The sequence below is a fragment of the Diospyros lotus genome, chromosome 13, assembly GCF_014633365.1.
Source record: "Diospyros lotus cultivar Yz01 chromosome 13, ASM1463336v1, whole genome shotgun sequence".
NCBI lineage: Eukaryota > Viridiplantae > Streptophyta > Magnoliopsida > Ericales > Ebenaceae > Diospyros > Diospyros lotus.
Window position 1 is genome coordinate 3,141,973 of NC_068350.1, and position 27,818 is coordinate 3,169,790.

The following is a 27,818-nucleotide window of genomic DNA, read 5'->3' on the forward strand; positions in this document are numbered from 1 at the left end:
AGAATATTTAAGTCAAGTTTGGACCTTTTAATGCTTTGAAGACGAGTTGAATTGAAACACTTATAAATTTACCGAATACACTTTTTATCGTAATTGAACTTATTGTTGTTATACGGTTATAACAATAAATTTGTAAAATAAGAAATTGTCGATGGATGACCCTCGTATGGCTGATCCAAACGATGGATGACTCTCGTGGTGTGTATCTGAGCGATTGATGACTCACTCGGGGGATAGATGACTCCTTTAGGCAATGGGTGACGTGTGAATTGTCCAAATGATGAGTAATTATCGAGAGAGATGGGTGAGTCTCTCAGGGTGGAGTGGTAGCGATGGATAAGTCTCCCAGAGGTCATAACAGCGATGGATGAGTCTCTCAGGGATCACAATAGCAATGGATGAGTTCTTTAGCTAGGTTGAAAGCGATAAATGACATGCTGGAAAGAAAATCGACTAGGGGTGCGAGTGAGAATTCCCATGCGAACCCTCCGATGATTAAGTCAGTTCCTTGTAGAAGTGAAATACTTGAAGACAAAAAGTAAATACGAGAGTGAAATGTTGCATACTGAACGAGGGAAAAAGACTCTCTATTTATAGTGATGGGAGAGACATCCATGTGTCGAGTGACCATATTTTCTTGGCGAGCATCTCAGAGGCAATTTTGACCAAATCTTGCAGAATTATAGGCACGAGGGTGCATGGGTGCAGGCAGACGAGCGCGCGCACATGGGTGCGCATTAGGCACCCCCGAATAACTTCTCTCGGGGGTGTGCAATACCCCCAAGAGAGGTCTCTCAGGTGGAGGCGCCCCCATACTGTTGCATGGCAGCAAAAAGAGGGGAAACAGTCGTGGCTGCTTCCATGCAGCCTAAGGGCCCCTCTTCTGACTATTTCAAACAGCTAGGCTTGCCACGTGATGGCTTGCCACGTGACAGCTCTTGGGGCTACCATGTGGCATTTATTTTATTTTATTTTATTTATTATTTTGACAGGCATAACACTTATAAAATTAAAATGACTTTCTTACTTTGTAAGGAAGGATTTAACTATTTAATAAAAAATTAAAATTTGAAATATTTTCTATAAATAAGAGGTGACTCATCTTTTCAAGGTACACAAAAATACTAGATAGAGAATTCTTTACATTCTCTTTTGAAGGATTTGAGTGAGAAATAGCATGTGCCTTCTAACTAATTTTCTTTTTTTGTGGAAACTCGACGGCTCAAAGACAATTCTTCGATATCTAAATTTATTATTATATCAAGCCAACAACGTGTATTTTGTTTAAAAAATTAAAAATTAACTATGTTAACAATATTTGATCTCATAACTTTTAAATAATAATTGGTTATTCAAATAATTTTATTATTACATTAAGACTTATCTCATTTAAATTTCATATAAAAATAAATTAAAATCGCCAAATATGACTTATTTTTTTATTCACACATAATATAAGCCCACCCCATATATATGGATGCGTGTGTGGTTTTGCAAGGAAGGGGTAGAGGAGGTACACGTGGGGGGGGGGGGGGGAGGTGGAGGTGCATGACAAACAAATACAATGGATGGGGGGGGTGGCAGTAGGTGGTGGCAAAGACGCAGAGTGGCACAATGTCGCGTGGCGCACAGACGGCGATGGATGGAACGTGCGTACGTGGATGGATAAGCATAAGCATCCACGACACCGCCTGTTATTATATTAATAATAATAATGGTTTATTAAGTTCTATTATAAATTTAGTTTTTATTAAAAAATAATACTAAAAATATGAAAAGAAAGACTTACGTAATAAAAACTAAAAGACTAAAATATCCTTATACTCACATTGCATTCTAAGACATTTTAGTCTATCTGTCAACCTATCTAACTTTGTAGAAAAACTCAAAAATTATTGTCAGTTACATAGAAAATGTTAAAAGATATCATATGTCATTGTCTCTTCTATTTATCATATCTTTTAATAAAAATATAATATATAATTGATCATATTGTTATTAATCACAATTCTTAACATCACCTTATTAAAAATATAATACATAATTATGTGTCATATTTTTATTAAAAAATATATTAAGTGATAAGATAATGACACGCGATCTTCTTGATCTCATCTAATAAAGAGGTGTCACATAATTGACGATGCTATCATCAGTCATAACTCCTAATATTATTATTTATGTTTAATATTTAAATATTTTTTTATTAATTAATAATAAATGTATTGTAAAATTACTATCACTTTTATTATCACTTATTATGTCACAATTATTAAATTAAATTAAATTAGAGTTATTTAACTATTTCCATCTTCCTTTCGGTGCTGCGAAGGAAAACCCGAAGGTTGAATTCAGGTTACAGGTTCCAGGCAGAGACAGGCCCACAGAACCAGAAGGAAAAAGAAGAACCAGTTGTATTGATTGCAACATAATTAAATGATTATTTTCTCTCTCTGTGATTTTTATTTTGTGATTGTACGCGCGCTCTCCCTCTCTTTCTCTCTCTATCTCATCACGGATTGTCAATTCCATCTTTTCTCTTCCCTCTTTCGTTTGGACGGATTCTTTTCTGATCCATGCACCATAATCGATTGGTGGGTATCGGTGGACCTTTGCTATTCATTCAAACTCATGCCTCTGAATGAGATATTTTCGACCTTAAATCAACTTGGGCTGGGCGTTCCCAATCACTCCAGTTCACTGCTCACGCATCCCTTTTTTGTTTTCGTCTCTTTTTTTGTAGGAAAGATTGTGAGAAATCTGTGGGATTCCTCCCCTGCTTCGCTTCAATTTCGGTTTGTTTTTCTCTCGTTGAAGTTGGTCTCGGAACCTGAGTTTTCCGCTGCAAGCACAAGCGCTTAACGTGCCACATGGGATTGGGGTTTATCGGCAAACGCCAAGATTGGGTTTCCGGAGGATTACGGACACAATTACGATGGAATCGCAACTGGGTTTGATTGAACAATCGTTCAATGTTCAGTACTCAGTTTATGTCCGGGAAGTGCTCGACGAATTGCCTGACAGTTTCACTATAACTGACCCTTGCATTTCGGGGCACCCAATTGTGTTCGCTTCTCGTGGATTCTTGAAAATGACAGGTTATTCCAGGGATGAAGTGATCGGTAAGAACGGGAGGATGTTTCAAGGTCCCAAGACTGACCGTCGATCAGTTATGGAGATTAGAGAGGCGATAAGAGAGGAGAGGAGCATACAAATCAGTATGTTAAATTATCGTCGAGATGGGACACCATTTTGGATCTTGTTTCACATGTTTCCCGTGTTCAGTAGGGAGGATGGTAGGGTGATTCATTTTGTTGGAGTTCAAGTGCCAATTCTGCACAAACAGAGGTGTTCGGCAAGTGGGTTTGGGCGGAATGGGGTTAACTTGTGTGAAGATGGTTGTGGGTTTCGGGAGTCTCTACTCGGGTCTTGCAGGCGGGAGGTGTGCTCTGATTCTGTTGTGGAATTGGGTCATGTGTTGGCTATGAATTTGGGGATAGATTCAGATGATAGAGGTTTGTTCTTGTTTTCCAGTTGTCTCATTCTTTTTATGTCAGAAGGATAACCTTGTTTACTTGATGAGTTTGTACTTGATTCGAGTTGGCTATGAGGGGGGGTTCGTGTCCTATTTGTACTCAGCCTTCTCTTTGCCTTTTCTTCAAATGGGCTGTTTTTACAATCCATATGTGGCATTCCAGTTGCAAAGAAACAACCTTGCCCTTGCTGCACGTCTCACCCTCTTATTATTCTCATTAGTGCAGGCTAACTTTTATACGCTGTAACTGTATGTTTTTTCGACTCTCTCTCATGTTCCTTTTTAGGCCGCCACCTGTTCTTTTCGGTGAATATATCCTCCCGAGTGGTCTAACTGGATTGTGAATATGGAGATTCTTTTTGTCCCTTAATTTGATAAAATTTATTGGCAACTGAATAAATGCTCATCTATGGGTTCTTAATGAGAGATTTGGTATGCCTTTTAGTTGTCTGCATTTATACTCTATCAACTTTAGCTGTCTGCTTGAATAAACTGTCATTAAGTTTGGTCTTTTTATGATACTTCTCATGTGGGTTATTTATTGGTACCTCATTCGAACAAAACTTAGTCAGAGTTTCTTGTAAATTTGGCACCATATTTGAACAAAATTTAGTTGTGTTTCCCTGTAAGTGTTGACCGTCAAAATCATGTTTAAATTTTCATTTGTTTCCAATACCTTTCCAGTTTCGTTCCTCTACTTCTATTTTCTGGTTTTGGAACCTTTAATTTTAATAATGTGGAAATGCTGGAATTAATTCTACAGAGATAGAAGTTAAAGGATGCTGTGAAGCAAGTGATCTAGAGAAGCGGAGAGCTACAACTTCAATTAACAGCATATTGTCCGTACTAAGCCACTTCAGCGAGTTAACAGGCAGATTAGTTTGCGGGAAGAGGTGCTGCTTACCTGGGATGGGTCTTCTTGGTTCATTAAATATACCTCTTGGTAGAATCAAACAAAGCTTTGTATTGTGAGTTGTTGCAAATTCCTTGTTTTTCTTGCATCAACTTGAATATAATTCGGCTTTACTAACCTTGTCAATTTGTGCGCTTCTTGTTTCTGGCAAAATATGTCTATGGTGCAGAACTGATCCAAATTTACCTGATATGCCCATTGTGTATGCAAGTGACGCCTTCCTAAATCTTACAGGTGATGAGCTATGTACAAGTTGACTTCTAAAACCCATTTGATTTGTGTCTCATACTGGATGTTTCCAAGCCTAAGAGTTAGATAGGGATCCTGTTTATATATGCAATGAGACTACTAGTGAACAGTGTGAACTTACATCCCAATAATTATTTTCTTCAACAGGCTATGCTAGACATGAAATTTTGGGTCGCAATTGTAGATTTTTAAGTGGGGAGGACACAGATTTGTCTGCAATATTCCAGGTGTGGTCCTTTCTAATGGCATCAATCAGTAAAGTCCAAAATTGTATTGGCCTTGTGGTAGCCTTGCCACCATGGAGCAGACAACGTGGATTCTGTTCTATTGAATGGCAAAAAGAAATAGTTAAGGAAGATTTTAACTGAGTGTCATGGTTGGATCACTCTTATGCAGATAAAGCAGAGTATTCAAGCTGAGCAAGCTTGCACAGTACGTATCTTAAATTACAGGTTGATACTTACCTATACTTCTAACGTTATCGCAAAGAATCTTGTTATTGCATTTCATTTAAGCTCCATCTTTTTTGCTTGGGTACTTCATTCTCAGGAAGGACAAAAGCTCGTTTTGGAACTTCCTGCACATTTCACCTGTTCGGAATGCTTCTGGCAAGGTAATATTGTTTGTGAATTAGCTTCCATTGTTTCTTCCCGTTGTCATGCAGCTGAAATTTTGTTTCCTTTATATCCAGGCTTTCTTCTTGTGAAATTTCTAGTACTTGTCCTTATTTTAGAACCAGAGACAACCAATTCTGGGTATGATACTTATCAAAGGAGAGTCTTATCTAGCAGAAAAATAAAAAGGAAGAGATAATAAGCAAATGAGCAATGAAAAAGGGGAGTCCCTAATGCATGAGGCTCCCTGCTTTACTATGATCAGGGGAGGGTTGTTTTCGTATGGAGCCTACTCTTGCTTCTTCAAGCCTACTCTTGCTTCGTGAAGAAGCTATTTTTACACTTCGAACTTTTAACCTTCCAATTACAAAGGAGCAACTTTATCATTGCTATCAAGGCTCACCCTAAAATTAGTTTTGCGGGGGGGTGGACAGGAAGTTCTTTCTTTGACATCAAAGAAAGAGAATAGAAAAAAATAATTTTCGGAAAATTGCTATTTAGTAAGGGCAACATGTACAAACCATAAACCCGGTGCCGGTGGTGACATTGTGTTTCCAATTCCTTGCTGTGGTGTCCTGTCTCACCACCATCTGCATGGCTCTTGTGGTGAGTTCTTGCATCCCTGGTATATCTTTTCTGTCTAGCAGTTATCGCATTTGGTGCAGGTTCCAATTAACAAGAAGCTAAAATTTATATCCTAAATCAAAGTTTAACTGAATAAAAGTTAAATTGCCTCGATCTCCTTTTACAGTGAATCATACCAATGGGTCCTCCATTTAGTAAGATTGAAAATGACGAGGTTTAGATGCATTGCTTGGTCCACTGAATGCAGTTCTCTACATATTCCAGTTGCTCTGCAATCGATTCTGAATTTTAAGATTAGTCATATTCTTTTGATACATCTAGCTTGACAGCTATAGCCCTCTCAGTTAGTGGATTATCTCTTGTATAGGGATGGTATTAACCCCCAATGTCTTGTCTTGGAATAAATCCTGCCAGGTACGCCAATGATCTTAGAGAGAAGATGAAAAAAGGGGGGCATTAATCCAGTTTGAAATGATATTGGATATCACCATCTATGTAGGCCACTTTACATGAGCTGATTGATCCAAGTCCAGTCACGTTGCATGCATTCTGGGGTTTTGGCATGGGAGTTACAAAAGTATTTTTAATTGCTTAAACATGAAACACTGATGAAGGAAAACTTTATAGCACACGGCTCTCCTTTTAGATGATTTTTTACATCTAATGAGGGCTAGTGTAGGTTGCACGGAAACAGAAATACAAAACAAATATTATACCAACGGAAATGAGAAAATGATATTTAAAAAAAAAAGGGTAAGAAATGAAAACGCGTAAATAAAAAACATATAGAGATTTTTTTATAAATTAATTTTTAATATAAAAAATTATAAAAAATAGTTATTTAATCAAATTATTCAGACATACATACTTTCATACATTCATTAAAAAAAAAAAAAGTTTCTAAGAACACAACAATAGATAAACACCCATCAAATTATTCACAAACATACATACATTCATACATATACTCACACACAATTATATATATATATACATACGTTCACAGTGTGAATTTCACTGTCACACTTTATATATACATTCACAGAATATATATACATACATTCATAGTCTACCTAGGAAAGTTAGCAATAGGAACAGGAACAAGGAGAAGCGATACTGACTTAAATGGGGGAATTGATTGTATTTCTTCCTTTGTTGGGTGCAACAAAGGAAGAAATTGGGGTTCAAAAAGCACCAAGTTTGATGACTTATTTAAGGGACAGACACAGAGCATGCAATTGAAGATGTTGCAACAAATGTTGGGGAGGCCTCTGTTGATTGTGTACGGCCAAAATACGAGTCTAAAGGCAGGGTAAGATTATATACTTGTAGTCACATATGGTGGTTCTTGTGATAGCTGATCGAAGATGAGAAGATAAATGGAGTTGCAGTCATTAATTAAAGAGCTCAGGGTTGCCGATGTCAATTGAAGAGCTCGGAGTTGCTGTTGTTGGTTGAAGAGCTCGAAGTTGTGGTCACCAGTCGAAGATGGACAGAACAATGGAATGGTAGAACCACAATGAGATCGAGAAGATAGAGGGATGATGGCGACGGCAACGACAGAGGGGCTTAGGGCTAAAAGTTTTCATCTTTTGGCAAAATGAAGAAGAAATAACAAGATTAGGGCTAAAATTTAAAAGTTTTCAGTTAGAAACATAATTGCTTCCGTTGCTAACATGGTGGCTGGGACAGGAAACGTGTTTTCAAATCAGAAACATGTTCCTAATATTTTTTCAAAATTGCGAAACACTCCAAAATGTTTCCAAAATAATGGGAATGGCCTAAAAGCCTTTTTTTTATTTTTTTTTTTTTGGGGGGGGGAGGGGGGTGTTTCTTAACATTTTGGGATAGAAAATGTTTCAAAAAAACGCTGTTTCAGCATTTTTGTGCATTAGAGGGCCCAACAGCCTTAAAAAGGTAGCTGTAGTACCTAGCGTTTCTAATTTCATTGGTTGCGGGGATTTGACCTATAATTTCCTTGTCTTCCTCAGTTGCTGTAGGTGTTATCAGATCACAACACTCGGGAATCTCAAAACATTTCCTTCTTTTTGTTGTTGTTGTTCTTGTTATTGTGTTGGAGTCTCAAACATTTCCTTCTTCTTGTTTTGTGCATTCATTACATAACCAAGAAAGCGTGCCATACAGTAGCTATGCAGCCTTTTCGTGGTATCTTATTGTATGGATGGCATGCAGATAGCATACTATGTTGGGGTTCAGACAGATGAAAGTCGTAAGAAGGAAGACGAGCATGGGCTGACACCTGATTCGAGGCAAGTGAGCCTGGGCGTGGTGGGCGCTGTCAGGGTGGCAGTTCGGAGCTTGTCCATGGGCGCTGCTGGTTCCTCCTCCACCTCCTCCTCCATGTCATAGCGACAAGACAACTTCAAATTGCATTCTTTGTCGTGCACCATTAATTACAGGTTTCCAGCAAGTCATAAAAGAACACCTCAGGCGTCTATCTATCTATCTATCTATCTATCTATCTTCCAATCTGGTCTCGTCTGCCCTCTGCCATGTTTGCTGTATGATATTGTTGTTGGATAAGTGGGATGGGGGTGAGTCTGCACTGCACTCTTGAGAAAATGATCAGTAGTAGATCGAATAACAGAGTGCGCTTGTCATGTCAAAGATTACATGATTGTAGATACCACAAACACATACACTCCAATTTGTAGAGCCTCCATGTCCAACTCGTGTGCCAGTGTTGCATTTCTCAACTCTGGGCTCTCTCGCATCCTATCCACCACAAGATTGCTCTCGTGGCCTGTGGCTTCTTTGTTGCTTGAATAAAATTGGCCATTTTTATACATTGATTTGGTTATGTTGGAATAATTTACTTACACTATTAAATAAGAGAATTGATAATAAATTTTGTTATATAGTTTTTAAGAGATCAAATCTAAATAATTTATATAAAAAAAAATTGTTTTCCAAGTGAGGTTAAGAAATATCTATTTTCACATTTTAGGGACACGATCGTATCACTTTCAAAACATTCATGTTAATGAGTTAAATATGTAACTGGCATTGTACGTGAAGATATCTACAAGAAAGGTTCTTAGAGAAGTTGAAAAATACTGAAAATTACCTGAATAATGATAATTGAATTGAAAATTTTGGTAGAATTGTCTACCATTTTTGCTCTTTTTGATGCAGCATCAACATTTATAGTTATATAATAATAAAATAAAAGCACTATCATAATCTCTAAAATAATAATAGTATAATAAAACAATACAATGGTGTTCATTCTGTCTCTAATTTTGATATAAACTCCTAAAATAATTTGTCTTATCATAATCTCTAGTAAATCAGTTCTCATACAGTAAAGATACAGCCTTTCGGACGATCTCATCTTTAGGTTTTTGAGCAAACAATTTCTTTTTCTGTAAATAAAAAAAATTCTTAACCAAAATTATAAACTCTAAAATGTTGTACTAATTTTGATAATATTTTGATGATGATGGTTTCACAAAACTTTAAAAGTAATACTCATTTTTGGAGTTAAAATTGTTGATCGGGTTTTACAAATAGTCAACCAGTCATTTTGCATGCTCTCGGTTGTTTGTTGTCGATTGATATTGGATCATTTTTAGTCCAAAGTTGTCAAAATTGTCTAGCAAATCTTGTCGATTGTTGATCGACCTTGATAATGTTTTGAAAAATAGTTGACCGATTTGAAAAATTAGTGAACCGATTTTATCACAAAAATTTCAACGATTAATTGTACCTAATCTCTGCAAGTTGGATTTTGTTTTAACAACTATCTAATGACCATATCTTCAAAAAATACACATATATAGATGAAGAATTGAAGCTTGAGAAGAGCTCTTGACAAGCGAGCTTACAAAATTTTATATAATTTATTCTCAAGTTTTATTATGCTTTTTTTTTACTCTCTTTTTTCTATCAAGATTGTTTTATTCATCATAAAGATTTATTTAACCCTTGTTTTAAATAAAATTTAGAGAGAGAGTTGAGAGATTTGTATCTCTTATCTTATTGTAATTCCTAACAGTTTGCTAGACAACTACTTATAAATAGGAGATTGTATATTCCTAATTAGAAACACGTAAAATATTAGCAAAAATCTAAATTTTAAGCGCAATAAAAAGGAATGTTGTAACATGTTTGCGAAAAAGCCCACTTGGTTTAAATAGTAAATTTATAGTATATTAAAATTTTTAGTGGAGAATTGTAATAGATGTAGATTGACTTGAGTCGAATTATTCTAAGGGTATGTTTGATAGCATGAAAATTTCATAAAAAATTGTCACATTCGAGAAATTGAATCTTATCTTTATTATTTGACACACTACATTTTTTATGGAATTGAATTAGATAACACAACCATTAAAGTATGTTTTAACCTATTTTTCATAAAAAAAAATCCATTTAGGGGAGTGATTTTTGTTTTCTATGCAAGTTTAAAAATATTTTCTTTTCCAACTACATGTTATCAAACAGGACCTAAATTCTTGTATCATTTACATTTTTTGTTTCTTATCTTATTGCTTATATTTCACTGCTTTTACATTTCTCTTGCAAACTTTTATAAATTTTGAAAAATTATTAAACATCTAATTCACTGTGGTGTCATTCGATTACAAAAAACCCAACATAAAAGACATAGTGAATAAACAAAACTATAGAGACCTTCTCAAGTTACAATTCTTAACCAAAACACTTGTAAATTCTTTAGTATTCTCATAACTATAGTTGCCTGACACACGTATAAACAAAACTTATTTATAAAATATGTACCACTATTCTTATGAGACTGAACATCTATTAACTTATTAATTTGGTCTTATATACAAACATTTTATGACTAAACAGAGAATCCCAAAAAACTGGACAAGAGGACTTCCCATTTTTGAGGATATGAAAGAACTTCTCATGCATCCAAGGGAGGAATGCCATGTACATATATGTCACATAGCCTGCTATAAAGGAGTACATGAAAACACCAAAAAAAAAAAAAAAAAAAGAAAAACAATCTAAGGTATTACTCAACAATGCAAGAAAGATAGAGCTCGATAATCATACTAGTGATTCTGCAATTCTATCTTCTGTCAGCATCGGAATGATCTTCTATTTCTGAGAGAATTTCATTATCAATGCTATTACTTGTGAGATTAGAATTTCTCTCTCGAGACTGAACTTCATCATCTGAATCCGACTCCAATGGTGAGCCCCATTCGTTCTTGTTAGAACTGCCTCCATGTCTAATCCTGCATACGACACACCCCTTCGTCTAGAAGGAGTAAGTTTAACCCCATTAACAAACAAATTAGGTTTTCATTTATTTATTTATTTTTTTTTGGCCATTGATAAAGAGACTACTATAGAGTCCTTACTTTACCACTACCACTAGGCCAACCCTTGGGGGTAACATACTAGGGATATGAAAGTTGGTATCCAAAAGAAGCTCAAACTTCAGAGCACAGAAGAACAGAAGAAGTATGATAGAACTGATTTACCTTCTCAATTGGAATTAGCCTGGGATTAACACTATACTCATCGATTACCCAATCTGCTCGTTTCCCGTTTGGAAATTCTCCTTCATAGAAGGCCATACTTCTCTTCAACCCAACGATTTCCCACCCATAGAAAACCTCAAAATCCCCGAGATCAATTTCTCGCCAATAACCGCTTGGTGTATCAAGTACTTGTTGCGATCCATGCGAGTCCTTTTGCTGTATATGCGTATAGAAATATGCTTCATTTTCATTGCCATACTTGAACTCGCCTAGAGGTCAACCAACAAGTTTATTATAAGTTGAACAAAAATTAATTATGTCATGGCTATGGGAAAGGTAAAGCAACATACATGTTTATAGAGATAGAATTCAATTGATTGAGAATTAAAAACACCATTAAAAATACTTACTAATAGGGAGCTCTAGGGGATCATACTTGTACAGATCTTTAATGTGTTTGATGATGTTAGCAGGAAGTCCCCGGCCTACAATCTTCTTGATGAGATAGTGCACAACCAACTCAGGATCAGTTGGAGAAAATCGGTACCCAGATGGTAAAACCAGCTCTTCCAGCTTGTCCATTCCACCATCTTCACTAGTTGTTTGTGACTTCTGCTCTTGTTTTTCTTCTTCTATTTTTCTCTTCTCTCCATGTACCGACGGGGAAGACCTAGAGGAACTTGCCATGACTAAGCCTGACAAAAGTTGGCAGGTCTTTGCATGAGTGCCAGGTCGAAGTTGCATATAGTCAGTTAAACGTATTCAATTTTCTCTCAAGAATAACAACCATAACAATCACAAGCCTTGTTCAATTTGCTTTCAATATATTCGAAATCAAGTTAGACCTTCACTTTAAAAATTAAAATGGCCATGAACTAGGGTGAGAACAATCTTCCCATCATCATGGCTACATAAACAACATGTCAAACTTTAATCTCACTAGGTGATTATATGCAAAGTCAAATAAAACAGAAAATTCTATCATATGGAGAATTATATGTATAAATGAATGGCTATTGCTGTTTCTCAAATAAAAAACTGAAATCAGCTGGGAAAAAGGTTTATAATCAATGAGATATTATAAAGGACAAAAGAGGTGTTTGTAAACTAGAAATTAACTCTGAAACTATTTTGATGTAACTTAATTCATTGGATAACCATGAGATTATACTCAATAGAGCTCTACCAGAAAACTTTTTTGATTGAATAACACCACTTCTCCAGGCCAGTTAGATTTTACTGCAGTTTTCCATTTAAAAAACATAACACTAAAATAGCGTTCCCATACCAACCACAGCCCCTTAATCGACCAACCTCCGAGGGCTCATCAGCCACTTTTCGCAGGGGATCAGTATTTTTGATAATGTAAAATATATATATAAATAAATTTCTGATAACTTACACGACATTTTTTTTTTATCAAACATCAACACCACAATACTATCAAAGGCAATGTTCAGTTTTTAGTTTTTAACCAAAAAAAATGCAAAAGGAATAGAAATGAATCCAAGCAAACGGAATAGCAAAATCAAATAGGCCTTATTTTCTTCCCCCGTTTCCCTTCTTGATATATTATGCTACAAGCATACGCGTGCAGAATACCTAGTTTTTAGATAATGCGAGAGCCTCCATGTAATATTCTCAAGAAAACAAATGAAAACACAGATAAACCGAACTGATGGAGGGATTTAAGCATTTTGACAACAATATGCTCCAAATGATACAGAAAATCCCGCCGTTACCCAAACATTAATCAATAAAAAATTCCTATCGTTCCCAAACCACAAGCAGAAGATCCAAGACTCTTTATCTCTCAGTTAAGATTGTATACCTACAGTCTGATAACACTCGTCCCTGTTTTCTCACTCATCGGACCAACAACAACCGCCGTTATTTCTCTAACTCGTTGCCTGGGTTCGATAAAAGCCTACCGAAAAGATTCCTCAAATCCGACTATTACTCGAAAATTGAACGGATATCATATAATATTGCAGCATTTTCGTCGGTTCAGGAACTCATACCTCTTGTTTTGGATTCGGACGGGGGAGGCGGTGCGGCGGAAGAAAGCTTCACGTCGAATCGATCACGAACAGCGAATCTGGAACGAGATATCTGGAAGAAGAAGAAGAAGAAGAAGATTGTTCTCGAGGCGGGTGTGATTATGGCAACTTCTACGAGCGGTTTGGGTGGGGCCTTCTTCTTGTTTTTAAATATATATACATATAGGTGCGTTCAAAAATACGATTTTACCAAATTTATAATTTATAATAAATTACCAAATTTAATAAATTTATTAATCATGCATATAAATTTATCACCAAATTTATTGGTAATTCAAAAAGTTATACATCAAAATTCTTTTACCAAATTTAAAATATTTTTATCTTTTAATATTTCAAAATAAAGTAAAAATATATATATATAAAAAGTGACTTAATTAGATTAATCCTGGTTTAATTGATAAATTCATTTTGTTAAACAAAGTTTAAGTGATCCTGTGGCCTTTTACTTTCAATCAAATCGGTTCATCAAATGGTTTCTATTTTTTGGGTCAAACTAACCAATCCAATTTAGATGGCTCTTACAAACAGATATTGGACCATGATAATAATAATAATATCATTAATTAAATGTGATATGAATTGATTTGCTTATAAAATATTAGAGATAATTTCAATTATGATTAGTTAATGATACATCGTTTTAATGAATATTTGGTCTTTAATTTTGTTGATTTGTGGGTCTAAAACCCCGTGGCCAATCAATATCTTTTATTTAGGCTTTTTAAGGTTATGTTGGTTTCATACATTCATTGTTATTGTTTCGATTAGAAAAGATTTTTAGATTATTTTCCTTCATGGACTAGGAGGAAACCCAACCAAAATCATCGCTTCTCTAATGGAATTGGGCCTATCTTTTAGAACAAAGCTGTGGTGTTAGATATATTTTCTAACAAATCCGCATATCATATAAAACACAAGATTAAAGAACAAAAATACCTCTTAAATTTATAATTAGTGATAAAAAACATGATTGAATAGTAAACAAAATTGCACAAGTCACAAATAGGTTTTCTACTGTTGGGATTACTGCCCTTACGTCGTCTCCCGTCATTCGTGCCCTCAATTTCAATAAAAAAGGTAAATTACAAGCGGGTCTTTAGCCCTTGTTTAAGTTGAGTATCGAATTCGTGACTTACTAGTATTAATCTCAGCGTATCACTTGCCCGCCACTTGATTTATGCCCTGGAGGCGTCCTCGTCCTCTTCTAGCTTGTCAAAGTCGTTTCTTAATGAGTAAAAAATAATATGATATAGTGAATTGAGAGAAAATGAGACTTAGTATTCAATTTATAAATATCAATAGAATTTAACCTATCATAAAACTCTATTAGACATATAATTATTCCACAAATTAAGATAAATGGGTCTGTCTAAATTCATAAAAGTGCACCAAACCCAACATACCAATTATGATTATATATAACTTATTGGACTTTCAGTTGAGTTAAAGTCCAGTTGATTTTTTCAAAATAAAACCTAATTAATATTGCACATATTATAAAAGGTTTAACAATTTGTGCCCACAAATTTTTGGCCCAATGATTGGTCTATTTTCTATTGGTTTTTGAGGGCATTGCATTTCATTACCTCTCATGATTTAGTGGTGTTTTAGATCTCATTATGTATAAGGAATGGGCCTATGATATTATTGTGGAGATTTTATTTTTGAGTAATGAACCATTAATAAGTGTCTGAATTGAATTCTCGCTTAAACAATCTTATAAATAATGATGAATATATTTTCTTAATAATTAAATAATAATATTAAGTTAACCATATCCTTTGAATTTACTGTTTTAAATTAGTACAAATGCAAGGTAGACTCATCAAAAGGGGTTATAGTGTGTAAAATCAATCTCGCTAACTTAAGATCATGTTTGGTGATGGATCATCAACGACATCATTACTAATTCTTTTATTTTAGATCAAACTGTGGTTAAATTTGACTTATAACAATTTATTATAACACGATATTCAAATTCAAAACTTCTAACTCAAGTTTCAACCTAACTATTAGTAAATATAACATCTCCTTCAAATAATATAAATATTGTCGACGTCCGATTTCAACCGATCGTGATTCGTTTTGGGCCGCGATGAGTGAATTCAAAATGTTAAGAAGAAGAAAATAAAGATCTCAGATATTTGTTGAACATCAGCAATTTTCACGTGATTTGGCCAGAACTATACCTATTTCACGACTGCACTCTAATTATTCTTTCAGAGTGGCAATATCTGATTATTCTCCTTGCCCCTCTTATGATATCTCTGACTCCTATTTGTAATGAGGGGCCTTTACAATTTGGATAAAATATAGAAATATAAAGATAATATAATGGGGGACAAGCAGTCCTTATTATCTACATAAAATCGGGAGTGGAATCTTCATTTTGAGGAATATGGTCCGTTTCAGATAAAGTAAGTGGGCCCTATTTTTGGCTGTTTAGTAACTTTGTCATCTATGCGAGCTGGATGTTTTTTAGGCCAGCGAGCTGACTGGTCCAGCAAACTGGGAGTTTTATTGAAAGATCATTAAGTCAATTACTGAGAGCTCGCTTAGGGCTTTGCCTAGAGCTTGCAAGGAGTTCGCTTTATGAGTTTTGAATTTTGATGTTGTATGAATTTTTCTTGACGAGGTTGCTTGGACCTTCCAGGCTCCGGGTGATTGGGCCGGCCCATCGGATTGAGTCCGGCTCATAAGAAATGATGCAGAAAATACATATAACAAATATACATAACCATTTTTAAACCATGGTATTAGAATTGTAAATATCGTAATTGTTACATGATTTTAAGTGTTCAAAAAATATAATTTTCTAATTAGATAATTGAAAAATGAGATTGAATGAGAGCTAATTCTAACTAATGTTAGTAAAAAAACCTCAAATTCAAATTCACGAAAATTTGTCGTAATAAAAAATTATTTAATCAGGATTGAGTCAAGGGATTGAGACAGAGATGATATTTAGCATTGTTGCCCCGCCTCTCTCTATATATGTATATTATATTTATATATAAATATATTATTTATTTTATTAAACATATTATCTATTTTATATACACATATATAAATTTGAGATTTCGAAACACCCTATCTTGCGCTTGCCAAATCTTACGAGAGAATGAGTTTGGAGTGCCCCAACCTTCCCTCGCTAGGGCAAGGAATGGGGTGAAAATTCCTACACCACTAGAATAATGGGATAAAGATATTGGGGTTTGAGATTAGGGATAGAATAGGCCCACCCTATTCTTGACCCTGTTGCCAACCTTAATTATAATAAATTAAATCATGTATTAATTTCCCTTGATTATTGATTAAAACACAAGCAGTTTATATATTACATATATTGAACTGATAAATAAGAGACAATTGTAGGACATATTTTATGTGAGGAAGGCCTTGAACCACTTGGCAGAGTCCTTGGGGTACCTTTCGAGCTTGTCTTTGAAGTCCACAAAATAGAGGCCGAAGCGGGAAGTGTATCCTGCCGCCCATTCCCAATTGTCTAGTAGAGACCACACAAAGTACCCTTTCACGTTGCATCCATCCTCTCTGCATCATCCATACATTAGTTGCAAATAGAGATTGTTGAAGAGTTAAATTTTGTGTATTAATTAATTTAGTTTTTATTAGAAAGACTAAGCATTTATAGTGTACAAAGAAGCATTACACAACATAGTCAGTTTAATAATAATATCACTCATAGAATTAAAATATAATGATTGAAATCAAATAATACACATGACTGGTTGAGTGATACAAAAATCAAAGGTGGAAACAGAATGTAGAATTAAAATCAGAACATACTTGATGGAAGCAAGCAAGTTTGAAAGATAATCATTGTGGTATTGGATTCTTTTCTGATCCTTGAGGGCATCTTTGATGGAAATGAAAGGGTTATTGGCATCATCCATTCCTGTGAAAAGCAACGAAATAAACCTAAGGAATTAATCAACAACTTTTTAACGGCCCGAGAAGCAATGAATCAGAGGGTTTACCATTCTCAGTGATGATGACTGGAGGGTTTCCATACTTGTGCTTTATGTAGTTCATCAAACTTCTCATCCCTTGTGGCACTATGTACAGCCATATAGAATTCGCCTGCACAAAATATTCTTAAAAATATGACTTCAAACTCTTATTTTTATCAAGTTGGAGAAATTAGATAATTATATATTAGAATTTAAGAGAAATTACAAATATATATAGAGTGTTTTTTATACAATGTTTGAGTGGAAAATTACTATTACAAGTAAATTTATCTTTCTAATTTTACGTGAAAAGACTAAATACGAGACAAACTTACAAATTTTTAGAAGTGATATTCTTGTGAGTTACACCCATTTTACTTAGGCAGATATCCTTCAGTTGAAATTGACAAATTACAGGCGCTACAGGCCAACAAATATCAAGTATGAAATAATAGAATAGATCACATACCCGGTCTGCTATGGGTTTTCCATCTTTGAATGCTGAAATTAAACCAAAATGAAACACATATTGTCAAGCTCTGGAATTAAAACCCAGCAACACAGCACTAAAAAGAAAACAAAATTCAGAAAAACAGCCGATTGGGATACTACAAATTAAATCACAATGATATATAAGCAGAAACATTTTAAAATTTTCCTACAAAATAACAATGACTCTGTTTATAAGTATCCATTAATAAAAAAATAAATTCACTAAATGGCTCATAATTATAGAAATATCACTGGTGCATCACGCTGTAATATTATGTATAAAAAAAATTCTATAAAGGCGATGTTTGAGACTAGTATTTATTTCTCAATAGTAACGAAAAATTAGAAAACAAAATTACTTAACTACATCCCTACGTTTGTATATTAAAATGAAAGCATTCGATTACCTTCCACAAGTCTTATTGTTTGTTTGGTAGTGGGACCGTGAAGTTTCTCCAATTATGTGAATAACTTTTGATTGAGAACAATATTTTTGTCTAGAAAATTATTTTTGAATTCTAAATCATAACATAAACTTCAAATTTTACTTCTCCAAAAATTTGTATTATCATAAAAATAACCCTTTTGCTATATTGGCGAAAGATTACGAAAATGTACAAAAACGTTTTTATCTATCTATACAAAAGTACTTTTTGGTCCATCTACCACGCTCCCAAATACTTATAGAAAAAAAGCATTTCATGTCATATAAAATCATATTCCTAACAAAATAATGGGTAATGATATACAGATAAAAAATCCATAGAAATTTTCACACAGAACAATGAAACTGGTTAGTGATCATATGTTAGGGAAAAAAAACATTTGTTCCCGTGACTAATAATTATAAAAATATAATTACATATTATCATAAAAAATATTAAAATGACCCGGAATCACAAAAATAAAAATATGACTTACGGAGAGTCATGGAACCGGAGTCCGCAAGGGAGTCGTTGAGAAGGCCTCCAATGATGTTAGATGTATTTTGCTCAGCATAAAATGTTGTGTAGTGATTTATGCCCACAAAATCCAACGACCCTTTGAGAAGGGCAGACTCTGCTTTCGTAAATCTGGGCAGACGGCTTCCCACCCTTTTAATCATCGAGCTCGGGTAGTCCCCAAAGATCAGAGGATCCAGGAACCTGCAACTCCATCGTCAGCATTTACATGCCAGACATTATAGATCATTCATCACAAAGATAATAACATATAGCCCATATTGTGAGCAATGGAGTGTAAAATTGAGTCCACGAAAACCTAGTTTCATGGAAGTTAATTTATTTTCCAGATGAATATCTCTTGACAACTTACTTATTTTCATACAAGATGATGTAATCATAAAGTGAAATATTGCTAAAATAAATTATAATTATAAGAATATCATTGTCACGTATCTTAGAGATATATTAATTCTGAAAGAGAGATAATGAGAGTTTACCAGCCCAATTGAAAATCTTGTGCTCTTTGTGTTGCTTCAATGTCGTCTGTGGAGTTCGTTGCTGATTCAAACCAGATCACGTCAAAGGATATCCCAACTGATCCAAGCTGCTTCGGCTGCCCAGGGAGTCAAGTTTAGACGATGGTGTACTTGTAATTATGAGTCATTTTGATGGGTTTCTTTCTAGCGTGTGACGGGTTGGCAATGCTATATGAACAATAATCTTATATAAAGTGACATTACTCGTTAAAAATCATATAGCTGAAAGCATTAAAAAAATAAAGAACTAACTCTTTAAAGTGGCACCCCTTTGTTTATATGTCGTTCATATAGAAATTTGTGCGGGCCCCTTTGTTTAGTCCTTTTTATTGACATACATTCTTGTCAGTACCATTCTTGTTAGGTGACATAGCTTATTACTTTAGTTTGGTATTACGTGTCTATACAATTGATTTTATCAATCAGCACATTCTGTTAAACTTAAAAGTTAGCACTATTAGAAGATTTACCCTAAGCTAGATTGTTTTGACATGCAATATCCCCATGTCATATAAATTCCAAAATGGCAAAGTTCACAATAAGTTCACTAACTGTGTTAAATTGAAATCACAAATCATGCGTGTGACTGATGAACTCCTATTTTGATTACACATTCCATATAAAATTCAGGGTTTATATAGAAACTTATATTTTTGTAATATATCGAACTTACAATTTTGATGAAACATACCTTGTATTTTTTTGCATAAATATCTGCAACAGTAGCATGAGAAAGAAGAACGTTGTGCGCAACAATGTAAGGCTCGGTTGCAGAGTTGCCAGCCCTACAAAAGAGGTGAAGCAAGATGGAGCAGCGACCAGGAGCTTGGAGGCCCACGTCGTAGCCTTGTATGGTGAATGTGTGAGGCTCGTTAAACGTAATCCAGTGCTTCACCCTGTCGCCGAATTTCTCAAAGCATGTCTCTGCATATTTTGTGAAGTCCTTTCTGAAAGAAAATTAATAATATAAACACTAAAATTTCAAGTTGTAAAAACTTTTATCTTTTCAGCGTATAGGTCATGTAAAGGGTTATTTTTTCGGACTTACAAATTGAGTAGTGTAGACCACTAAAGATACTTTTGAAATTGAGTTAGAAAATTGTATCTTTATTAAATAAAGGCCTACGCATTTCTATATATTTTGTATAAGTGTGTGACTTACATGATGTTGGAATGAAGCCATCCTTTGTATCTGTCCTCCAAGGCTTGGGGCAGGTCCCAGTGGTAGAGAGTTACATATGGTTCAATTCCTGTCCATTCAATGAATAATGTAGACGCCAATATGGCCAGATGGATATCGTCATGCAACAAAAAGATTAAATAATCACATATATATATATCTCAATAAATTTTAGTAATATTTTTATGAAAAAATTATAAAAATATTATTTAAATAAGATGACAATGATATTTTTGTTATAGAGTTGAGAAGCATACCGTTGGCTAACAAAGCATTGATAAGCTTATTATAGTGATTAACTCCTGCCTCGTTGATTTCCCCGCTTCCGTCTAAAATTTGACAAAAATGAGCAGTAGATTCAGTACTCACAATTTTATTTATTTATTCTTTTATTTGACAAAAAAATAAAAATTTAATTCAAAACCTCCTTGTCAACAAAGGAATTCTGTTAACAATATCATTCATCTTTTCACTTAAAACAACTCATAAAATTTATAACGAGAGACCACCCTCCTATCATTGCATTCAGACTTGTAAAATAATATTTCCAAACTCCCTTGTCAAGGGTAAGAGCTATTCATAATTTTAACTATATTTTTAAAATGTCAATATAAATTGATCGAGCGAATGGAACTTACTCGGGAAAATCCTGGACCATGCGATTGAAAATCTGTAGGCGTCCATTCCCATGTCCTTCATCAGCTGTATATCTTCCTGTTTCCAAATAATTCAAAGGTTCAGGCTATCAACTTAAACTATTTGGTAAGGTTTCCAAATAAAAACGTTCATTATTTCTAGTTTGTTGTTCTTGTTTTTATGATTTTGAATGTAAAAACAACAATTTACGTTTGAAAACTAATATCATTGTTGAATGAAAACTGTAGAAGAAAAAAAAGTGTTAAGTTATTGGAATTTTCATTCCAAAGATATGATAAAAGAAACAAAACCCAACCATTAACCGGAGCTTTCAAAAACTTGAAAGCACATTTACTTTCTTCAGGGTTTTGTTTTCTCACAATAGTAATTTTTGAACCAACACAAATGTTTTTTCATTATTTGTTAAAATTAAGTTACTTTGAGATGAATTCTCAAAATCTTTCTAAAACCAATACATAGAATTTGTGATCAATTTGCGAGGACACCAACTTAATTACCTGATACCGGTGATACTGGTCGTCTGCAACATCTGCATTACTGAAATCAAGCACCTTTCCTGCAACCAAATTTGCAGTGGTGACTATCTTTTTTTCTTTTCTTTTTTTTAATTTAATCATGTTATTTACACAATAATAATAATAGCGTAAATATGACTGCACATTTGATTATTCCCGTCAGTTAAAAGAGTTTGGAAACCAAATTGAATTGGCCAAATTTACTACTTATTCCAAACCCAACTAAATTCTTTAAAAAAAAAACGTTTTAATCGTATTAATCAAAATAACTGAAATTAATGGAAATAAATTGAACTTCAAACTATTCAAATAAGTTGTGTTGAAAACTTTGAATTTTATTAAGGGAGAAAATCAAAGAAGCTCATCCCATAACTAGAGCAATAAAACTATTACCATAAAAGAAAAAAAAAACATAACTATCAACTAGTTAAAACCAAAATAATCATATTAGTTTGTAAATGACTTAAAACTTAGGGGTATTTTCATAAAATAACCTTACATTTTGGTTTATTAAGTTAAAAACCAAATTATTAATAGTAAAACACAATCGAAAGCTGATTTTTTTATAAGAAAATTTAACTGAAATTGATTCAATTAAAATTTTTGGTTGTAGCCGAATAATTTTTGCCCCCAAATACAAAATGTGTAAAATAATTTTTTAAAAATGTACCAAATGAATGTGCAAATTTGTCCCATACTGTGAGTCCCCTTCCGCCCTCCTTCACTGCTCCTTCGTACTGCCAAATAAATACAATATAATTAAATAAATAAATTAACTTAGTTACATCAACAATAATCGTGATTAATCATATTTTTCATGTATTACTTAAGTATAATTGCAGGAAATAATAATGCGTCTCATTTTGTAACAATATTAAAGGTAAACATCAAATTATTATGTTAGCTAAATATTATTAAAACTATATTAAAATAATAGATGTTATTAAATAAATATCATAAAAGTAACATTTCTAACAAGGCTCCGTAATACAGTTATGGGCCCCTAACTTCTTGACGCGCTTTCGGGCAATACTCTTCCCATTATTCGTAGTAACAGAATATCCATAAATATTGACCAACTTCCCATCAAAGCAGTTCTCTCCACAAAATAAGAATCCTATGAATCTTTTGTCCCCTACGAAATCAGGACCGGCTGAAGAGGTTGGGAATTAGGACATCATTAATTTAGGGCCTCCAACTTTTAATAAAAAATTAAAAATAAAAAATTTATTAATTTTATTTTAATAATAAAATTAAAATAATTATTTATTAAATTTAAAGAGTTGAAGGCCCTAAACACATATTTCACCAGCCTAGAGAGTTTTAGACACAAAAACTGTTTCCCATTGTCCTAATGACAAAGAAGTAACTTTCTTTGCTTGCATATAAAACATATTTATATATTAAAATAATATTTGTTAATTAATATATTAATAAAAAATATAAGATTTAAAAAATATTTTAAAATTTTATTTTTTAATATATTTATTAAATTTTTCTTATGATTATTTAAAAAAATCACGTTATTTTTTATCTGAATTTTTTTAAATACACTTATTTTTTTCTATCAAGATAAGCATATCTTAATTTTTATAAATAAAAATTTTAACTTTATTTAATATAATTTTATTTTATTTATTCTAACAAATGCTATCTAAGCAGTATCCATTACCAAATATCAATTATACTGTTTGTATTTATGGAAGTAACAGTTTATGTGCTCGCATGATGAGCAAATTCGATGTTAATAAGGAAGGCAGAGGAGTAATTAATAAAGCGAAATGAGATGAATTAAGTAAATGGAATGCATAAATGTTGAGTTAATGGAAGAGAATTCCAAAACCTGGTAAGCGGAAGAGGCAGTGCCAAAGACGAATCCATCGGGAAAGCTTCGTCTATGGATGCGCTGAGCCGAGCATGTTGTGAAAACCAGCAGTGCGAATACCAAAGCGACGCCTCCTCTCAACGCCATCGCTACTGATCACTCAAATCAATCTGAAGTATATTCACAATTCTAAAAACAGATCTCTCGATCTATATCTATATACATATATATGCAGATGAAATCGCAGCTTGAAGAATTGACAATGGAGGACAAGAAAGAGTAGATTATTGCAGAAAAGCATCCACGGCTATGGCGGCAGTGACAGCGAGAGGGAGAGAGGGATTGAAAGCACCTGGTGAGTCGTCCGTTCACACGCTTTCAGACTTGAATATTGAGCTTCGGCGCCTATGGAGATTGATATATGATTTTATATATGTATAGATAGGAATAATATTGTTGGTCGTGGCTTCAATCATAGTTATCGAGAATGGTCTTTGTTTGCTTCACACTTTGGGCTTCTCTCTCTGGCGCCTGAATCTCATGGCTACGGGGAATCACATTTTCGGCCATGGGATTTGAAAGCGTGCTCTCGTTCCCAAACAGCCCTTTAACGTGTGGGAAAATGGCCATAAAATATTCCTTGTATTTGGGGGAAAATTCATAATAATTTTATTTAAAATTTATAATAATTCATAATACTCTTAACTAAACCTAACAATAGATTTACTAATTATTAGTAATAATAATTTTAAATAAATTTATTAATTATTATAAACTATTATTATTATGAGATTAAGGCGCCAAAAAAAGAAGCCCAAAATGTGACATATAGCCACAAAAGTTCGTACCCCACGGTTTATGTACTTTTCTTCATATGATAAGTGTTTGGGTTACTTTTATCTGGCAAGGATGCGTGCTTCTTACAAATAAAGATTTAAAAATAGTTATGGGTCATTCATACTCATTTGTATACTTATTTAATAAATATTTAAAATATATCTTATATCATGTTATGAGTATTTTCTAGACCATCTTTCTTATGAGCTAGACTCGACTCAATAGACCGACCCAATCTCCCTAAATCTAATAGGGCTAAAGCCGAGATCGTCAGAGTAAAGTCGCATCTTGTCGAAACCTGAGTTCAATTCACGGAACCAAACGAGCTCCCAGTGATGCTTCATAGCTTAATCGTTCAGCTTACATAACAACAAGGCATTGGAATAATCGGAGACAGGGACCCATCTACTTTATCTGAGATAAACCAGATCCCTAGTAATGCGGAATCCACTCTCAATTTTATAGAAATAATAAGAACGTATTGTCTCCCACGATGTCATCCTTCTACTTTTGGATTTTATGTAAATTGTAAACATCTCATACTATAAATAAGGGTCAAAAACTATTGTAAAATAAGGGGATAAACAATAATGATACATTGTTACTCTACCGGAATAACCAGAGAACAGTCGTGGACTATGTATCATTCTAGGCGAATCACGTAAAAATTTCCCTATATATGTAACTTATTACTTGTTTTCATTTGTTCCTCTTCTTTACATTTATGCTCATTTTTCTCATTGCGGACCTACGAATCATGGTTGATCAATTCCAAACGTTAACATGTCAATATCTTTTAGATATAATTTTTTAAATTTATTTCAATTTTAAATAGATAATTAGCATTTATTTTAATAAATATTTAAATAAATTTTATCTCCATAACTTAAAATATAAATTTCCTATAATTATTTTAATTTTAAATAAAATAAATAAAACTCATTTATTAACTTATTAACACCTTTACTTGTAATGATAATAATAATACCTTTGCCCCCATTGCTTGTTAGAGTGATAAAATATTTAGAATTTTACGTGATGTATCAGGATTTTAATTAGTGCAACGACTTAAAAGATAGATTTATTATTGAAAATCACTATTTAGGTAAAAGATAACAGTAAGATTAAAAAATAAATTTTACATGAATTACACCGAATATGGACGAATCTAAGGGATAGTCATGAGCTACAACTCATGCCAACCTCAATCATCTTCCAAATTTGCCTTGTGAATTTGGATAATTTGGGGGAGGGCTGAAATCATCTATAAATATGAGAACTAGTCTTTTCTCAAATTTATCTTTGAATCTATTTTTAATTTTGAGTATATATATATAGACTATATCTATATCTAAATATCCGAAGATATACTAGGGGAGGAAGGTCACTTGTCTTGCCTTTGAGAATTAATTAAGCGGAATTCGAACACATCAAATAAATTAAAAAAAATAATGCCTTTGTTATTCGAAACAAAGATGGTGCATTGGAACGCTCAGAGAACGTCACAGAAAGATGGCTGGCTGTTATATGATTTTGTTCTTATTTTAACTAAATAATATGGATTAAGTGCCTTTGTGTCGGTTTCAATTCTTTTGAAAAAGTGGGATGGGAGACAATGAGTGACATGAAGCCCCCGATAACTAGGGCACGTGCTTCGTTGCTACTTTTTCAAAGTTAAGGCAACCCATCACATGTTGGCATGCGTTTAGTACAGAATGTTCATATTGGCATCCAATCCACTGCAATCATTAGCCTCAATCCATGATAATTGGGGCATGTCCTTTCATAATTTCTTGGGTTTATTGGGTGCATGTACGTGCTTTATAGCTTATCTGTAAGCACCCCACCGGATATCCTAATTATTCGAACTATCCGAACGAAACACTTACGAGAGGAGAAAAATAAAACACAAAATAAAAATCACCCTGACATGCATACGTAAAAGTAAGAACAGCAAAAGCAAAGTTAAATATATACATGCACTACAGATACCTCGCTAGCACAGCGGTCACATGATAAATAAATAAACAGAAACTCATGTGCCAACATACACGAGACTCGAGGGATGACCTGACACAGTCGAAAATAATAAAATAAATTCTACTGAACTATCAGAGTTGACCGGGACTGACGGAACTGCCTGTACACCATATCGAATCTGCCGCTAGACGCTGACTCCCTTGCCATGGCCCACACTGCCTCTACTTGGAATGATGCAAAGTAAGGTGAGTCGAGAGACTCAGCAAGCGTAAGGAAAGAAAAGCTGAAGGCTACACAAAACCAGAAATCTCTCCCCAGAATAAACCCCCAGGCACACACAAACCATGAGATGCTACAACACAATAGCATAGCATAATAAAACACATACCGGTCCTTGGGGCCCATACAAGACACCTGGCGCCCAAGTCCCATACTAACCTGCCGATGCCCTGAAAGGCAACATGTATCTCCAACAAACCTGCGCGCGCTATCCTGAGTCGGTACTCCCGTCACCCGTCCATGTCGGTACTCCCGACACCCGAGCCATAGGCTCCCTTGGAACGGTACTCCCGTCCGAAAACTAAATACTACCAGTAGCCATACAATGCACATAGAAATGCAATGGCGTAGTGAGCATCAACGAGATACATGGCGCCCATACATCCAGGCATTAGGCCATACTCCGCCCACATAGTAAACCACACACGATGCATATGCCCATGCTGGATGCAACCTGACCAAGCTAGCATGTCCGTGTCCAAGCATACTCAATAAATGAATATCCCAATATGCAACCCGTACCCATGTGCATATCAAATCATGAACAGTAATATAATGAATCCAAACGTGCAGTAAATCACATACTGGTAGAGCTAGTCAGCAGTGTTCGGCACCGATCAACGGCCAATGACTAGGAGTGTCCACCCGACGGTCCACTTCAGGGCCGTACAATAGTCTACCTCCAACGTCACCAACAACCGACCCCTGCCCTACTGCTCGATAGCTCTAACCGAATCATAAATAAATAAAACTGTAAATAAACCCGATAAAATCGTAATTAAACCCGCACGTCTAGGAACCTAGTTTCCAGGCTGGTTCAGCATCATTCCCAAAAGAAGTGGGGGCAGTACAAACCCCCGTAAGCTCACAACAAATAAAACTCTAGATGTCTCGGATTTAATTTAACTTAAAACAATGAATAATAACTCAACAAATAAGGCTAGGTGCCAAATTAAAGTAAGGGAGATGGTAAAATACAGAAAATCACGGGGTCTTTCATGAGAATTAAAGATCATGAAGAGAGGGTTAGGAGCTTGCCTGAAATTAGCTGCTTTCGGCTTCTCTTGTACTCCCGATGCAAATTAAATCATTTCCTAGCAAATAACACAATCGGAACTTAAATTAATTAATTCTAATCGCGCAAATTTTATAATTTAAAC

At 34.3% G+C, this 27,818-nt stretch overlaps 3 protein-coding genes across 8 annotated transcripts; 1 reads left to right on the forward strand and 2 right to left on the reverse strand.

The window, feature by feature from the left end:
- Nucleotides 1-2,436: 2,436 nt before the first annotated feature.
- LOC127788467 (protein TWIN LOV 1) lies at nt 2,437-8,703 on the forward strand. Of its 5 annotated transcripts, none has more exons than XM_052316755.1 (8): nt 2,437-2,594; nt 2,744-3,515; nt 4,299-4,503; nt 4,618-4,682; nt 4,845-4,924; nt 5,094-5,149; nt 5,247-5,310; nt 8,090-8,703. In XM_052316755.1, the coding sequence occupies exons 2-8, from the start codon at nt 2,936-2,938 to the stop codon at nt 8,264-8,266; spliced, it is 1,227 nt and encodes a 408-aa protein (XP_052172715.1). In that variant the 5' UTR covers nt 2,437-2,594; nt 2,744-2,935; the 3' UTR covers nt 8,267-8,703. The 5 variants fall into 5 exon arrangements, 2 of the variants coding, with proteins under 2 accessions (XP_052172715.1, XP_052172716.1); XR_008020398.1 differs by adding an exon at nt 5,389-5,917 and having other exon boundaries at nt 2,499-3,515; nt 5,094-5,129; nt 8,090-8,232; XR_008020397.1 differs by lacking the exon at nt 8,090-8,703 and adding exons at nt 5,389-5,917; nt 6,311-6,796 and having other exon boundaries at nt 2,499-3,515; nt 5,094-5,129.
- A 1,979-nt stretch (nt 8,704-10,682) lies between these two features.
- LOC127788468 (NAC domain-containing protein 83-like) lies at nt 10,683-13,542 on the reverse strand. The gene is made up of 4 exons (XM_052316758.1): nt 13,401-13,542; nt 11,790-12,074; nt 11,380-11,648; nt 10,683-11,153 (listed from the first exon to the last, which is right to left on the reverse strand). The coding sequence occupies exons 2-4, from the start codon at nt 12,064-12,066 to the stop codon at nt 10,962-10,964; spliced, it is 738 nt and encodes a 245-aa protein (XP_052172718.1). The 5' UTR covers nt 12,067-12,074; nt 13,401-13,542; the 3' UTR covers nt 10,683-10,961.
- A 3,164-nt stretch (nt 13,543-16,706) lies between these two features.
- Nucleotides 16,707-24,148, reverse strand: LOC127788466 (beta-glucosidase 40). Of its 2 annotated transcripts, none has more exons than XM_052316754.1 (14): nt 23,915-24,148; nt 23,581-23,714; nt 22,408-22,474; nt 21,720-21,778; nt 21,204-21,279; nt 20,823-20,894; nt 20,548-20,635; nt 20,077-20,332; nt 19,347-19,462; nt 18,827-19,050; nt 17,883-17,914; nt 17,441-17,543; nt 17,250-17,358; nt 16,707-16,994 (listed from the first exon to the last, which is right to left on the reverse strand). In XM_052316754.1, the coding sequence occupies exons 2-14, from the start codon at nt 23,707-23,709 to the stop codon at nt 16,826-16,828; spliced, it is 1,500 nt and encodes a 499-aa protein (XP_052172714.1). In that variant the 5' UTR covers nt 23,710-23,714; nt 23,915-24,148; the 3' UTR covers nt 16,707-16,825. The 2 variants fall into 2 exon arrangements, with proteins under 2 accessions (XP_052172714.1, XP_052172713.1); XM_052316753.1 differs by having other exon boundaries at nt 23,581-23,732.
- Nucleotides 24,149-27,818: the final 3,670 nt, after the last annotated feature.

What these genes read in the sequence shown, in the direction of transcription:
- LOC127788467 (XM_052316755.1), top strand. Translation starts at nt 2,936, where the DNA reads ATGGAATCGCAACTGGGTTTGATTGAACAATCGTTCAATGTTCAGTAC. An exon ending in CGCCTTCCTAAATCTTACAG is followed by an intron (nt 4,683 to 4,844) that starts GTGATGAGCTAT and finishes TTTCTTCAACAG; the next exon opens with GCTATGCTAGACATGAAATT. An exon ending in TTCGGAATGCTTCTGGCAAG is followed by an intron (nt 5,311 to 8,089) that starts GTAATATTGTTT and finishes GATGGCATGCAG; the next exon opens with ATAGCATACTATGTTGGGGT.
- LOC127788468 (XM_052316758.1), bottom strand. Translation starts at nt 12,066, where the DNA reads ATGGCAAGTTCCTCTAGGTCTTCCCCGTCGGTACATGGAGAGAAGAGA. An exon ending in TCCCCTAGAGCTCCCTATTA is followed by an intron (nt 11,649 to 11,789) that starts GTAAGTATTTTT and finishes GTTGACCTCTAG; the next exon opens with GCGAGTTCAAGTATGGCAAT. An exon ending in GGCTAATTCCAATTGAGAAG is followed by an intron (nt 11,154 to 11,379) that starts GTAAATCAGTTC and finishes TACTCCTTCTAG; the next exon opens with ACGAAGGGGTGTGTCGTATG.
- LOC127788466 (XM_052316754.1), bottom strand. Translation starts at nt 23,709, where the DNA reads ATGGCGTTGAGAGGAGGCGTCGCTTTGGTATTCGCACTGCTGGTTTTC. An exon ending in ACCAGTATCACCGGTATCAG is followed by an intron (nt 21,280 to 21,719) that starts GTAATTAAGTTG and finishes ATTTGGAAACAG; the next exon opens with GAAGATATACAGCTGATGAA. An exon ending in TGGCTTCATTCCAACATCAT is followed by an intron (nt 20,333 to 20,547) that starts GTAAGTCACACA and finishes ATTTTCTTTCAG; the next exon opens with AAAGGACTTCACAAAATATG.